Here is a 16947-nt window from a genome sequence, read left to right as displayed (position 1 = left end):
TGAAAGTTCTTACCACGATGAGGTTCCACATGCGAGCGGCCTCAGCCACCAGCGTGGACACAGAGCTGCAGCCCGGCATCAGCACGATTTTAATGGGCTCCGTGTACAGAAGGTCATACAACAGCTTGGTGGCTTCACCTGGATCACACTGTGGAAACACACACACAGGACAGCAGGACAGTCAGTATGACAAACACACTACATCCTTCAGAGGGATTGCAGTTTAGCTTTGACAGTATGAGATAAATGACCTGTAGCCTGTGTGAACAGGTATGTGGAATATGCAGCATGACAGCAGGTTTGACAGTGTAAAAACAATTTAAAAACCAGGTTAGAGCTCTATGATATGACAATATATATCATCTGACATTTAAAAAAGGCCCGCTCAGAACCTGGAGGAGCTCACGACCATAAGAGGGGCCACCTCTGTCCCTTCGACATGGTTTGGATATAAAGTCAGACACAGAACTAGGGGTGGATGAATATACAAATAAACTGAATGTATCACAGCTTGTTCCACATGCGATAAATAAAATTATTTTAGCCACCACATGAGACGCTTCGGCATTTCATTTTTCCCTCTCTCTCTCCTACTGCTCTCTGCCTCTCACAGACACACAAACATAAAAAGCAGGGATTTTGCAGAGCCCTGATTGCAACTATTTAATCACATTTTGCAAGCAATGAGCACCAAAACAAATTGGAAATCTTTGCAATCTATGAACAGGAGAGCAGTGGATGAATCATCATACTGTCATTACAGTTTAACTTTCTGCTAACATCTAATTGTTGACTGGCAGCATCAAGTCCACAGCAAAAACATCAACACTTTTGGCCCGAGATAAGCCTGGTCCTTCAAATTAAAGGCTCCATGAGTTCCACTCATAACAATGTCCATAACAATACTTTATTTAACTTTACTATAAAAGTACTTTATTTAACTTTATACTTGTCTTTATTTCACATTATAGCAGTATTTTATTAAACTTTATTAACAGAATCTATCCAACTTTATTTTAGTCAGTGGCTACTTTATTTGTAACAGTGCTTCATTTAATAATTTTGTATTTTAGTAGTTGTTTGGAGGAGATTTAAATTATATTGAGATACATGTTGTGTATCACAATATAGCCTAAAAATGTTGTGATATTTTTTTAAAGCCCTATTATGCAGCCCAGGTAAAGCAAAATCAGTGATTTTTCACTAAATGCATTACAATTGTGAGAAAATACTTGTTAAAAACATTTGAAAAGACTGAAAACTGTCATGTCAAGGAAATTGTGTTAAGTTGTTTTTTGTCTTGTGTCTATGTTGTCTTGTGATTTCCTGTTTTATTTTGAAATCCTAACTCGCCTCTCGTTTCAGGTCACCTCCTTCTTCCCTTTGTGTGTTTTCCCGCCAGTGTGATTGTCAGCCCCGCCTTGATTGTCTCCACCTGTTTCCCCTTACCTTTTGTATATATAGTCCGCGTCTCCCTTTGTCCTGTGCCAGTTCGTCTTGTCTCGTCTGCCAGTGAACCAGCGCCATATTCATGCCAAAGTGAAGTTTTTGTTGTTACTCGCTCATTCGCATTGTTCAGGTTTGAAAACTATTTTTATTTGATACTTTGTTGGACTCTAGTTTTTTCATACACCTCATTTGAGTGATTTTTTGTCGATACTTTGTTTCCTCTTCTGAGAGATTTTTGTTGTTACTTTTCCTTTTTAAAGTGATTTTGAGTTTTGCCTCTGCCTGTATAAAGACTTAACTGCTGCCTGAAATAATAAAGTGTTTTTGTCTTTTTGAAACCTGGTGTCGTGCATTTGGGTTCAATTCTAGTTCAGTCTTGTCAGAAAACTGTCTAGTTATATACTATAACTAAAACCATAACAAGTTTTTTGCCAGCTTTGTGGGTTTTTTTGGGCGGGCCTAAAGCCTGCTAGATGAAGCCATCCTCAACGCAACCCCTCCCCCACTATAAATGAATAAAGAACTGCTGCAAACAACACATGTATTTCTGATATGAAAACAAGTAAAAAGTTACAAGACAATTACCTAAAAAAATGAGAGAAAAAGAAAAGTAAAAACAGAAACCAAAACCAAGAAAATGGCTGTTAAAAAATTATGAAAAATGTAAAAATATATATCTATACATTTTTGTTCTGTCACATAATTTAAATATATAATTCTACTAATCTAAATATCATTTATTGGATATTTTTTTCTTTATTATTAATTTATTGTATTTTCTAATAATCTTGCACCTTTTGTAAAGAGACATTTTCAAGGTGAGGCACGTTCTAAGGTGACCTTGAGTGGTCTGGAGACAGCGTGTCTCTGTGTAATGCTGGGAAAACATTTACCCACCAGTCAGGCCCCATTATCTTGATCCACACAGCAGCACGCCTCGCTTTCCATTCACAGCCTATAGTCAATGAAAAATCAATACGCCATTTAAATGATAATGGTGAAGGCGTGCTGGCCATTCGTTCGGATCACTGTTGGTAATTTGATTGGGCTTTTTTTGTCACCATGTCATTAACATTTGTCATTGAATCGTATGATTTCATCACACAGGCCACCTTCAAAGCAAAGAACATATCAGAAAACTCTCCACATGTTGACACGAGTAACTTAACAAGAAACAGCATCAAACAAGTTTTTCCCGATTCTGTATGAGGAGGCATGATGATGCAAATCTGTGTGATAAAAGTGAAGTCAGAGCACACTTTGTTACATCATGCAAGTGCAATGTAAGTCAATACGATTTGTGAAATGGCACGCAGACTCAACTGTAAAGTACACATAGCGAAGCTAAATGTTTTGTGGCATTGTACACAGAGCTACAAGCAACTCATTTTTTCACCTCACTGTACGAAAGTGTATCAAAATGTTCTTTTACTGATACCCTCAATGTTTCTCAACAAAGACACAAAAGTCACGATACTATATTGTTTATGTGGCACACATAAGATAGTGTGGTGATTTTCACATGCATAAATGTAAACAAAGTTAATTCGTTTTAGCTGCTAGTGTGGCCAGACAATACAATTAACAGTGATAGAGTTTCTCTCGCAACTCTGTTAAATGTTTACTCATTAAAGTGCTTTGTGGTGTTTAAATATACTTTTACACATTGTTAAAAATGAATGACTGAAGTTAAAAAGCTAATTATTTACTGCTAGTGACATTTAAGTCCCGTCTACTGTCCAAACACAGGGGTCGTGCAGGTTTGGCACGTCACACCAGAGAGAGTGTTCAAACCAGCTGCATAATGTGATATACTGTGAGAGAAAAAAGCAATGTCATTACAAACAATGCTTATTGAATGAAAATGTTTATGTGTTGATCAAAGAAAGTGTAATTGAAAAGAGTGGCAATGTGTTTGAATTGTGAGCATACAGAGTTAAGTGGGGAAAGTAACTGTAAATCACAGGAAGCAGGACAGAAAATGCATTTATGAAAATGTGTATTGCTTATATGAAATTGAAAAAACAAGTGAAAAAACAGATTACATTTCTGTGACTGAGGCACCATATCTGGGACTTGAAACATCTATGTAGTCCAGTTGCCAGAAGAAAATGCTGGTATTGTACATTTCTGCAAACCACAGGTTTGTTACGTTTGAGTACATGAGCTGACTGACTGTCAGTAGGAGGTGGAGGGGATGGTGGACGGTCTGTCACCTAGGAGAGATGACTGCTAAGCTGCAGAGCACAGTTTGAGACTTACAAAACCTTTTGTTTTGTAAGGAAGCCATCACTGGTTTTCCTGCTGCTTTGGTTTCAGGATGTTTCTCTGTGACCCGTTGCTGTTTTTCTGTTGGGGATAGTGGCACAGTAAGCAGTTGTAGCCAAGGTATTGGGAAACCCCCCTCATGACTTCTATTGAAAATGACTTGTAGCCTGCTGCTGTGTCGCTCAGAGTGTGAACACCACTCTCCGCTGACTCTAAAGCCTCATTCCCACTGCACAAAGAATCCGCTAACACCCGCTAACATCTGGCTTTTTAATGCAATGGGAATGCGTACAATCTGCATTCACACCCGAGTCAAATGACTCTGCAGTGAAAACGGGTGAACGCGTTATTTTCAGGTCCTTAACGGGCGAGATGCAATGACGCACCGTCATTAATTACTGTCCATCTCCTCCTCAGCAGCGCTAAAACACAGATTCAAACACATCTGCACCGAGTTTGAAAGGGGGACTTATTAAGTAACGCACACACACATACTCATAGGCCACCTGACAGAAAAGCTGACTCCTTCTCCAGTGGTGAGTTCAGTGGCAGTGGGAATACAGCCACTTTGCAGGTTTACCCATGTTTAAAAAACCTGCATGCAACTACTAATTGTGGTAGGAATGAGGTATAAGCATTCATTCAACAGCTGCTGGGGAACTGCTTACACAGAATGAAACAAAATGTGCAGAACATTGTATCATTAATATTGACATTCAGAATTCCAATTTCAGTTTGACTTTAAATAGGGTTAACCCGTGTTATTATATAGGATACCATAAAAACTATTGAATGAATCTAACAGAGCAGATTCAGCAAAGCAGTAGCACTTTTTCAATGACACTGGAGTGCCTTTTGAATGAACTTCAGCATTTCAATCATAATTACAGTAACAGCAAAATTAAAAAGTAATTTTACAGGGGAGCAAGAGGAAGTGCCTTTAACAGCCTCAAATTAAAAGAAATCCTTCAATTCAAAGTAATGAAGCCCCTAAAATAAGTCCTCTGAGATTTGAATATAGACTGTATTCACATTCAATAGTCTGAAATGAGCATTAAATTAATTATGAAGAAATTTTTTTAATCAAATAACCCCTCTATCTGCATTTCCTTTGTGGGGCAAATTCAAATTTTGAAATGGGCTGAAAATGCTGCTGCATCAACCCTTTGAAACAGGGACTGACATCATTTTTCTCATGCTGCATTCTGATGAGCATCTGTCTATGACACATCAAGTATTCTCGAGGTCAGTGAGAAATGTGCCATGTTATATTGTTTTTGTTAACACCAATATTCTTTGCATTTTAATATGATAAAAAAAATGTAAAATTACAATTACAAACCATTTTGGTTTGATTTCTTTTAACAACACTGGGGAAAAAATGCAAGGAATGTCAAGCAAAGTACAAGAAATAGTAGATTTAGGATTTCTTTTTTTAAGGGAAGAAGAGAGTTACTAAAGAGTTACTAGAGAGTTATGTTTATGATTATCATCACAATGTATGTACATTATTTTGCATCTAACCCATCAACTTGCCTGCTAGACCCCATCCCAACTAGGCTACTTAAGGAGGTTTTGCCCCTATTAGACTCTTTATTAGACGGGCTAAATACCACAGTCCTTTTAAGTAGCTGTCATTAAACCTCTTGTAAAGAAGCCCACTCTCGATCCTGAGATTTTAGCTAACTATAGACCGATATCTAATCTCCCCTTTATTTCTAAAATCCTTGAGAGAGTGGGTGCTCATCAACTCTGTGACTTTCTGGAGAACAATAGTCTATTTGAGGACTTTCAGTCAGGTTTCAGAGTTCATCATAGTACAGAGACAGCACTAGCAAAATTTAATAATGATTTATTGATTGCTTCTGATACAGGTCTGGCTTCTGTTTTAATCATATTAGATCTCAGTGCTGCATTTGACACCATTGACCATCAAATCTTACTGCACAAACTGGAACAGTTAATTGGCCTTAAAGGAACAGCACTAGCCTGGGTTAAATCTTTCTTATCAGATCCTTCCCAATTTGTTCACATCAATGATCAATCCTTTGTGCATACTAAGGTCTGCTTCGGAGTGCCACAGGGTTCTGTGCTTGGACCAATCCTTTTTACTTTATACATGCTTCTTCTAGGCAACATAATAAGAAAACACAAATTTCCATTGTTATGTTGACGATACACAATTATATGTATCAATGAAACTGATCAGCTATCTAGACTTCAAACATGTCTTCAGGACTTAAAAGCCTGGATAAGCCATAACCTCATGATGTTGAATTCAGACAAAACTGAGGTTATTATTCTTGGCCCTAAACACCTCAGAAGCTCCTTTTCTAATGATGTAATTTCTCTAGATGGCATTACCTTGGTCTCTAGTACAACTGTAAGGAACCTCAGAGTTTTATTTGATCAAGATTTATCTTTTGCCTCCCATATAAAACAAACTTCAAGGCTTTCTTTCACTTGCGTAACATCGCAAAAATTAGACATATCCTGTCCCAAACAGATGCTGAAAAATTAGTACATGCATTTGTCATCTCTAGGCTGGATTACTGTAACTACTACTATTATTCGGTTGCCCCAACAAATCACTTAGGTCTCTCCAACTGGTGCAGAGCGCTGCAACATGTGTTCAAACGGGAACCAATAAAAGGGATCATATTTCTCCTGTTTTAGCTTCTTTGCACTGACTCCCTGTGAAATCCAGGATTTTATTTAAAATCCTCCTCCTTACTTACAAAGCTCTGAGTGGTCAGGCTCCATCCTATCTGTCGCAGCTCATAGTTCCTTACCAACCCTCAAGATCACTGCACTCTGAAAATGCAGGGTTACTTGTGGTTCCCAAAGTTTCCAAAGTAGGTTAGGAACCAGAGCCTTCAGCTACCATTCTCTTCTCCTATGGAACCATCTTCCAGTTTCGGTCAGGGAAGCGGACACCATTTTCACTTTTAAGGGTAGACTTAAGACCTTCCTCTTTGATAAAGCTTATAATTAGGGCTGGCTCAGGTTGCCTGGACCAGACCCTAGTTAGGCTGAGATAGGTTTAATCTGCTGGGGGACTTTCTATGATACACTGAGCTCCTTTTTCCTTCTCTTGCTCCCTCCATTTGAAAATCATTCACGTCTGTTTACTGCATTACCCTTACTGCTAAGCTTAGCCTTATATCTGTGACAGCCGTTTGCAAGCTTAGCTTAGCCTCAGAAGTTTAGCTTAGCCTAACATCTGTGATAGCCGTGTAATACTGTCACTACCTGGGGCTCACAATTACGGAGCCTGGGTCTGTTGATCCGCACTACGCTAATCCCATTGCCTCTCGGGAGCATTCCTGCTACCTTCTTTCCTAGCTTTCTCGGATCCTGGCCGTAACCCTGGTGGTGCCTGATCATGGTGATAGCTGTGCTGGCGCTGTGACCCTGCCTTTGGTTGTGCTCGTGTTGTGGCTGTACTGATACTGTGCCCCCCGCTCGCCCTGATTGTGATCTGGTCCTGGTTGCGCTGATGCCGTGATCATGCCTTTGGACACCTCCCTGTCAATATACACATGAGACTCTTATCAACACCCACAATATCATCATAGAGTGCATTTAATAATTTCACACCTATTGTTATTGTAATATGACATGCATCTGTTTCTATTATTGCTGTGCCTCTCTCCCCCTCTCTCTTTCTCTTTCCTTTTGCCATGATTGTATTTCATTTGTTATTTACGACATCTATTGCACGTCTGTCCGTCCTGGAAGAGGGATCCCTCATCGTCCTCTACCGCTCTTCCTGAGGTTTCTTCCCTTTTTTTTCCCCATTACAGGGGTTCTTTTTCCGTTTTTTCCTTGGGTGATGTGAGGGTCTAAGGGCAGAGGGATGTCGTACACTGTTAAGCCCTTTGAGGCAAACCATGTTTTGTGATAATGCGCTCCATGATTAAAATTGACTTGACTTGAACTGACTATCGTTAAGTCAGTGGCCTTGTAGGTCATGCTAGGCATATGGTAACAATCGTGAGTAGACTGAACATCATGTCATGTACCCCTCTTGGAGAGGGGCCCCTAAAGTCTGCCACAACATTTTGGATAAGTATCTTTGGGGTCCTGATCCTGACATATTGGTGACTGATAGGTACCAGATGTGTAAACGGCGAGAAGCATATATAGGGCATTGCTTTAGGTTTGGTCTTCGTCACACACTTCTGTCAATGCTGCTGTGCTAACCCGAGCACTCGTATTTAACGTTTCCAGATTAAAGCACCAACCAGTGATCTCACTGTCATCATAGAAAACTCATCCTTTCACAACTGTAAACGTTTTAAATGGACTCGATATAATTTTGTTCTCTGGTGTTTGCCAACATCAGTATCTGTCAGGGTTTAAACTTGGACCCAAGCTGTTTCCTAGCAACCAGCTGCCTGCATCCTGTCAGTGATTTTAAAATCCATCAGTGCTAAGTTAAAGGAGGCTGCTGAGGCATGAGCTAGATTTCCTCTGCTCAACTACTGACACTGAGTCAACAGGCTCAGTAACAAGCTGCTTGGAGAAAGCTGCCCACTTCGGTCCTGAATCAAATAGATTAGTTTGTAAAGCAAGCCCACCGTAATCCAGAGCTGCACTCCTGGCAGCTGACTCATTGATTAACCCCGTCACTCAGGGGAAATCACCACCACATTCAAATGAGATACTGTAGCTGCAATATCCCCCTCCATCCTCATCCCATCCTCATCCCACTGCGAACCTCTGGGATCTGCCTTCAACTTCCAGCACTGCAGGGCATGGACACACATTCAATCATCTTAAATCATTGCCACATCTCCAGAGAAAGCTTGAGAAATGTTCTGCTCTGTTTTCCAGCTGATGACGCAGTTTTGTTTGTTGTTTGTTTGTTTTTTTGGCCTCTGGGGCATTGCAGCTTGCCGTGCTGGACCGCGATCAGCGGGAGATCCATCAGAGCATGTTCAGTGTGATGTGCAGCTGGTCTGGCAGAGCGGCAGAGTGCTGTAGAGGTCTGTGATCGATGAGCGCTCCGGCCAGCACCTCTTACATTTGGCTAACTGCACTCAATATGGCTTTCTCACACAGACAAGCTTCAATCATCCAGCCATCTGCTCCTGTTTGTGCAATCACTTTAGGTGCATGATCTTGCCTTTTCCTTGGAGCCAAATCTGTGTTTGTTTTAACTATGTTGTCTTGGTTACTGTTGTAAAATCTCCCATGCTGGGTCATACACATGACACCCTGTTAAAACGTCTGTTCTGAACATGGTCCTGTCCTGCTAGCTGTTCTGTTTATTAAAAATGAGATGACTGTATCCCCACATACCTTATGTACATAACAGCGAGGCCACATAACGATGCAATATTCTAGTCCATTTTCATTCAGAACTTACAAAATACTGCCACTTTGTCAGTGCTTTTGATATGAGATTGCAACGCCAAAAGCCACCTTTTGCATCCGTATAAAATGCAGCTGGACGGCGTCAGGCGAGAACACGGCCGGACAGAGCCGGTTGTGGTGTTATTGTACGCATAAAGCATAATAGTAGACATGGAAGTCCAGTGCACAGCAGCAACAGGCATAGACTTGAGATGAGAACATGTCGGTTGGCTGCATACATAACACACTGTCAAAATGTCACACCCATCCTGCCCATGGTCTCATACTGCCAGCTGTCCTGTTTTTGCAGACACCGTTACACTCTGCCCTGTCATGGCTTAAAGGTGAGACAACTCTGTCCCCCGCTTTCCTGATTGTACCTTTTTTACAGAATGGTGAAGTAGCATAAAGGCATGATATTCCCGCTTTGAACAGGCAGCGAAAAAGGAGCTTGTGTGAGTGTACATGTGTGTGTGTGCGCGCGCGTGCGTGCGTGCGTGCGTGCGTGTGTGTGGCATGCAGTGTGTGGTGGGGCTCAGGTGAGAAGAAGCTAAATGAAAGAATGAGATAATTATCATCTAGTAGAAAAATATTTGAAAATAGAAAATCTAAAAGTATGTGACCAACTAGAAATGACTGATATAAACATGTCTGCTCACACAGTACATACTGCACTTCCTCACAGATGTTTAGAGACTGAAAGCCAGGGCTTCCAAGCTTCAACAGATAAAAAAGAGAGTAGGAAAATTGTGTTGCATGAGGAGTTCACAGTCATTAATAAAGCTTAAACATCTATTTGACAAATTGCAGGTGAGGAGTAACAAACATGAGCACTGACCAGTCACACAGAATATAAACCTCCTATAATCCCTGATACATATTATTCTTTCTAATCACAGGGTGCACTGGTAAGAAGCGCAACATGTAATCAACCCTAACCCTGAATTATGTCAAACACTGCATAAACAAATGTTATTTGACACTGACGTATCTAAATCAGTATTGCAAACAGGACTCTAAACACAGCCAGAATGCAGGCCAGTTAGAGCCCATGCACTGTGTGGATGTCCATCATGTCCCTGATGGTTAGATCCAGCCTGTGACAGCTGCTCCTCTTTGCCTGTACAGTTTGTTTGTCATACACTATGCTGTCATGACTCATGCTCCTCTGACAGCTCAGAACTAACCGTGGAGCCCTGATCTGCCATTAGTTCAGTGACTCATATATTCCTGGTGTTGTGCCCATTGATGACTGTTTCCCCGACTGCAAAAACAATCGACCAGTCAGAAATTCGTAAAGCAGAATAGCATCTTCCTACAGCTGGCTACTGAGCCATGAAAACTGTTGCCTTATGTGACAAAGAGCATCCTATTCACATGGCAGGTTCTAAACATAATGTACAGCAACATGACATGTAACTAGTGCCTGTTCTCTAGCACCACACAGCGGACACAATTTCCAATACCTCATTTTGAATGCTTTAGAGTGCCCCAGTAATGAGTCCTAAAACCCCCCAAATTGAGTTTTTGTTCTTGTTTTTTTAATGGGTTTTTGGTTTGACGCCTGTAATAAGGTTTGTGGTTAACACAAGTTTAAAAATAAGTATTTCACTAATAAAAAGAAGGCCCTCATATTACACTCGTCTGCCTCTGCAGCAAAAAGGCATACTTACAATATATATACTACAATACTTTTGAAACATGAGCAGATAAAACAGAGAAAAAGGATGCTTTGGCTCGAAAGGCAGAAAGCCTACAACTACCAGAGTGCTATGTGCCTGAGGCAATGTGGAATGGTTTGTGCAACACAAAGGCAGCCGGCTGGATCTTGTTTTATAGTTAAACGGTGAGTTAAAACATGTTTCTGAAAACATCTGTGGTGAAAATTATGCAACTCAGTCATAGAATCTTGGTTTATATTTGATCAGCACTGCTTAGTTTTACTGTTTGATCTCTGTTTTCTCAGCCTCCATTTTCACTGGGCAGAAAGCAGTATGGCACCCACTTCCTGTTCACAAACTGTCACCATCACAGTGAGAGGGCATTGATAATATGTTTCTGAAAACATTTTAGGATAGAAAAATGCAGTGCAGTTCCATAATCTTGATTTATTTTTGATCAGCACTGCCTAGTTTGACTGATCCGATTTTGGTCCGTGTTGAAGAGACAGAAAGAGGGGTCTTGAACTGCTGCAAACTCTTTGCATTAGTGAAGGCGGTGGCATAGTTGGTGGCGGTTGGCGGGCAATAAGATTATGCAGAAGTACAGCCTGTAGTTTGAGCCTCAAGAGCAGAGCCAGCGTTAATTAAGTCATTTGGCAGTATTTGTTGGGAGCTGAGGAGGGATATCTAGGCACAGGCGGATGCAGGAAAGTTCATCCACACATGCTACCCACATTTTTATTGATACAAAGCTGGTTGAAAATCGGTGAAGTATTGCTTTAAGAGACTTTAATGTTTTATTCTGTGACATAAAATACATGAGTAAATGCCCCTCTCACAAACTCTGAAGCTTTAACGCTTCTTTAAAAACGACAGTTGCTAAAAAGTGGACCTACAGATCGTTATACCACCAAGCTGCACGGCTTTATGGCCTCATAGTGCTGGCGACGTTTTGTTACGTGACCATGGTGCAGTTTGTTTATGCTTAGCTTTTGCATATTTACTTCTGGCAATTACATTTAGGCTTCAAAAATCCTGAAAATGGTGTTCAATTTGTGTCAATCATTTTCATGAAAAAAATGTTTGAGTATCATAATTGTTTGTTTACCACTGAGCCAATTTTCTGCAATGATTCAAAATCCACTGAAAATCCTATAGGCTTTTTTGATGAGGGAACCAGGGCCACTAACTTGTTTGTCAGCCTGCAGAAAAATGACCTCCCTGGGAAACTCTATAAATTCCCAACAGGAAAGTACATCTAACTAAGCACCCCAACGCACAAGAAGGTGCAGGGCCCTGTTCAGCAGCGTCTGCTACTTTAGCTTAAAGTTGTAATCTGAAAAGAGGTCGACAGTAGTTGGGTAAGAGTTGTGCGTGTGTAAAACATGTCATTGTGCCACTGTTGTATACACCTGAGAGATCTCTATCTAGATTTGGATTCCTTTTCTAAATATGTGAGGGTGGAAACTTTTCCATGTGGTAGCCTAAAATTAACATCATGACATTCAGGATGCAAACTGTTTTAACTGATGTAACAGTCATGTCATTTGTAGATTCAGTGGTTTCTGCAGTGGACATGCTGAACTAGAAAAAAGGTTGTTGGTGAACAAGATCCAGACTGAAATAAACAATTACTCTAAAATACATTCAGCAAAGGAAGGCAATAGTTGCAATGCATAGCTTTAAATGTAACTTGTTTGAGGTTGAGTCTGAGAAAAATATTGTACAAACATTTTTGACAATAAAGGGACAGTGCATCCCAAATCAAGAATAAAGATTTTCCCTCTTGCCTGTAGTGACACTAATCCAGATAGTTTTGATGTGAGTTGCAGGCTGTTCTCACACACTGTTCACAAGTTTTCATACGAAAAGTGATTTATCCAAATTTGTACATATCCCATGTATTTTGGTAATGAGACCAGTGCAATAATGATAGTAAAAAAAAAGAAGAAGCCCTGAGCAATCTTGTAAAGAGGCATGTTGGAATGGTGGATGGGTTTAAAAATTAGGACTTTTCCCCAGAGACATGTATTCAGAACCCTGTGAACTTTGGGTCATTTTAAGGCACTTCCTTACCATGTGTCTTTACCTAAACCTAACCAAAGTGACATTTATTGCCTCCACCTAACCTCCCTAACTCTGCTTTAATTATGTGCCTAAAACTGACAAATTACAGGAATACAATATTAAAAAGTTTTATCAGAGTCTAATCAGATCAGTCTAAACCTTCGACCCAACACCTGGATGTGCATCTTTGGTGTTCAGGGTGACAATGATCAAACTAAAATTAGAATTACTGCCAGTCAAGTTACTCTTATAGTTCATATCCATGTCAGCGAAAACATGGATGCTTCACACGCATCTTCCCCCGGCAGCTCAGAAGAGCTCTGCAATCAGCAGTTTACAGATTAGTGTCACCAAATCAGTATTAGACCAAAAGTCTCTCCTTCTGACCCTGAATTATCATGTTGAGTAATGGACAGAAAAGTGCTTCTGCAGAACATTAGGATGTCACAGTTTACCTCTGACCTCTTGGATATAAAATATAAGAACTTCATTATATATTATACTCTAATGGGCATTTGTGGGATTCGAGCATATGAATTTGAGTCATGGCCAAAACATGTTTTATGAGTTCATTGTGACTTTGACCTTTAACCTTTGACCACCAGATTCTAATCAGTCTAACCTTGAGTCCAAGTGAGTCTCTGCTCTAAATATTAAGAAATTCTCTGAATGCATTCTTGAGATATCACTTTCACAAGAATGGGCTTACATACAGATGGAGAACCCAAAAATATTATGCTTGCCGGTGTGGAGGCATAAAAACAAACACATAATTGCTTTCAAAATTCTTTTGGCATGAAGGCGAATATTAAAGGAAAAGAAGTCATCGAACCCCTAAAAGCCCTCTATATGGTTGAGGAATCGAGTGTTTTTTCTAAAACAGGAAATAAAATCAAGTTTTCATCGCAAGGACATCCAGAGAAATTCAAATCCACTTGGCGTCTGATAACACAATAGTGATGAACTCCATAGGATACTCCATAGATTCATGACTCTTTTTCTGTTACCTTGGGCTTTTTTTTATTCCACTACTTGCTTATCTTTTTCTTTTCTATTTTTGTTAATACTGGAAAGTGCCATTTGGTGTTTGAGGTAGTGATTTGTTTTGCAGAATTTGGATAAAGTGAACAGGAGAAAATCACATGTATGACAGTGTTCTTTGAGTTTTTGAGAGTAAATGTAATGTCTGAGCCTGAGGACTTGGATTACGTGAAGTCACTTAAAACATTTGGTCACTGTTTGGCTTTTGCTTTTTATTTTAGCGGTGCCCCCACCCTTTTCTATTTTTGTAAAGCGACCTTGAATCCTTGAAAGGCGCTACATAAATACATTGTATTATTATGATTATTATTTCTGGACTCTTCTACTTCAATGTATTTATTATTTCTAACTGTTTTTGCGTGAACATCTAGTTTTGACAACAGAAATAGATGAACAGGAAAGTTTCTAGGGTGAGCAGGCAGGAAGCCATTGGCAGAGAGCGTGGTACTATAGGAATGTGTGGAGGCTGTATAACGACAATCTTAAACAAGCACACACACATGCAGTTGTTATGCCACTATACAGCAGGTAGAACATTTCTCTGGGGCTGCGACCCATTTTATGACCTGAATGCTGTTTTAAAAGCATACAATACACAGAGGACTGCCAATTATCCTAATGATGGCCCAACATGATGTGCAAATGTAATCACAGTGCGGAGATATAAATAAAACAGCTGCAGTCACACAGGCTGATATGAATATGATGAGTTCATGAGGAGGTGCAGTCTACTGCATGCTCTCAGCTCACAGAATGCAAGCTAGCCAACGATGTCATTTTCACAAAAGTTCTAAGGTTAGCTCTTTCTGTACCTTTTGTTGTAACTAATTGTTTCATCGGTTGTAAATAAATCACTAATTTCTTTGAGATCAGTTATGGATCATTGACCCTTTAAAATCTGAGCAAATTAGCTTAGCTTCATTTAAATATATGAAAGAAGGCAATTATCAATAAAAAAGGACATATGTTGGGTTGCCAGGTTGCCAAAGTCTAATCTGCAGGTGTGATCCTTTACTTTGTGGACCCTACCAGTGGTGTAATAAAACAAAGTAATAATAATTTAGTATAGTACTCATGTATTTTGGGAGGCTTTGTACATTACTTGAGCTTTTATATTTCTTTCAACTTTCACTTTAAGTCTATTACATTTCCCCTGAGCATTTCAGTTACTTACTACAAAATAGGGACAGACAAATGAAGGAATGGGAGGGAAGGAAAAACTGGATCTGAGTTCTTTTAGTTGTGAGAAAAAAAGACCTTGTTTTTCTGTAACTGTATTATAGGCTCCATTTTTAAGATGGTGTGCATGTTACAGACATAATGTCATGATCAATAATCAGAATCCTAATAAATGAAAGGAAATTAAATCATTCTCAGAATGCAAACTGCTTGCTTATTTATTTCCAGCATTTACTTGCACTTTTACTTTCAATACTTTAGTGTATTTAATATAATACAATTACTTTTGATACTTGAGTATGGTGAATATCAGATGCTTGAAGACTTCTGCTCAAGTAATATTCTAACAGTTGACTTTCAGCTTCTAACAAAGTCATTGATTCAGTGCCATATACTATATTGTAGTTTTTTTGCCCTCAGTTCCACTTTGAGTGGCTTTGTTTGCTCCAAAATGCTCTGTGCTTTGTCTCCTCTTGTGTTTGTTTTCACTGTCTACTCTTCTTTCTTCAGAACACACCATGTGAAATAAATTTTCTCTGACTCTCTTATTTCCTTGAATGTTGTCTCTCATATCGAGTCTCTCCCCTGTGTGTGTATCTCACTCAGTGCTTATCAGAAGGCATAGATTTGATTGGCTGAGTAGCATCACATGAGATGATTTAAAGTGTGCAGTTAGCCTGAGAGTTTCCTCGTTGGCCAAAGTGCTGCTTCAAATGCTGCTCTGGTTCAAAGAGAAACCGTCAGTGAAATTGAACCATTCTCAGTAATTTATCGGTTACAGGTCTGGGTGTTTCGTTATTTTGTTAACACGGGAACTTGTCCGCCTTTATCCCCTGTCTTGTTGTGTACATGAAAGTATGTCAATGAAGTCATGAATAATTGTATGAAGATGTATGATTCACTTCACATGTTTGGTCAGTTTGGAAATTTTTGAGGATCTCCGAGTCCTTCACTCTGAACCTAGTGAATAACAGGACAGACGGCACACTTCAAAAATGACATCATTGTGTTCTAAACATCTGGTCTTAACATTCAGACACCCTGGAGTCAGTGAGTCTAATTTGTGTATGTAATGTTTATTTAAAAGGGACATAGCATACTAATGAACATTACATCTAAATACTTTCACATGTAATCATTTTCTACAACGCCCTCCTTGTCCCTCCTTAAATCAGCTACTGAATGTATTATAAATGTTGATAATTCATTAACAATTGCATGTGGGTCTCACTTTCTAATTAGCCTTCAAGTCTGTTATAAACGATAGTTACTCTTTAATGACGGGTTTTAATAAGACGTCTGCAGCTGTGTGTTATTAACTTGTTAATGCATGAATTTGGGCCAAAACTGTCTGCAGCACTTTACGGGACTTTACTGGTCAAATGATCTAACCAGTAGAAGGGAGTTTACACAACCTGGCAACCCAGAGGTTGTTTGTATTTACCCTTTGAAATCGGGACTGACATCACTTTTCTTGTGCTGCGTTCAGATTCCTTTAAGTAGTCCTGTAAGTGTTTAAACCTTTGAATCTTAAGTACATTGGTTTGGTTTCTTATGAAAGTATGGAGAAAAAGGCAATGTGAACCTGGTAAGAAATGTAGAGAATTGTATATAAAAAATGAATTAAATAATTGATGGATTAAATTGTATAATAAATGATTAGATAATAAATGATTGAAACAGAAATATACATATAATACAAAAAGCTGGGGAAAATACCCAGAAAAGTATACTATAATGATCATAAATATATAATTAAATTCTTGTTGCAGAATTGTTATTATTTTAAATACTTTTTCAGGTCATTTTCTCATTGACCTTATTTTCTTGTACTTTTTAAAAATAATTTCTCACTAATTTTGGGTCATTTCCCAAGTTTATTATTGCCTTCTTCCCAAAGGGTTAATGGTTTTAACTGATC

General features: G+C 39.3%; 1 protein-coding gene across 5 annotated transcripts in view; it reads right to left on the bottom strand.

Annotated features, from left to right (window-relative positions):
• gabbr1b (gamma-aminobutyric acid (GABA) B receptor, 1b) overlaps positions 1 to 16947 on the bottom strand; it is a 211805-nt gene that overhangs the window by 87347 nt on the left and 107511 nt on the right. For all 5 annotated transcript variants that reach the window (XM_088090062.1, XM_088090064.1, XM_088090063.1 and 2 more), the window contains one exon: positions 14 to 148. In XM_088090062.1, the coding sequence (XP_087946188.1) occupies positions 14 to 148 (135 nt within the window). The remainder of the gene's footprint in view (positions 1 to 13; positions 149 to 16947) is intronic.

The sequence above is a fragment of the Plectropomus leopardus genome, chromosome 17, assembly GCF_026936395.1.
Source record: "Plectropomus leopardus strain MGB_pleo_1.0 chromosome 17, ASM2693639v1, whole genome shotgun sequence".
Taxonomy (NCBI): domain Eukaryota; kingdom Metazoa; phylum Chordata; class Actinopteri; order Perciformes; family Serranidae; genus Plectropomus; species Plectropomus leopardus.
This window is presented reverse-complemented; position numbering and strand designations above follow the sequence as displayed.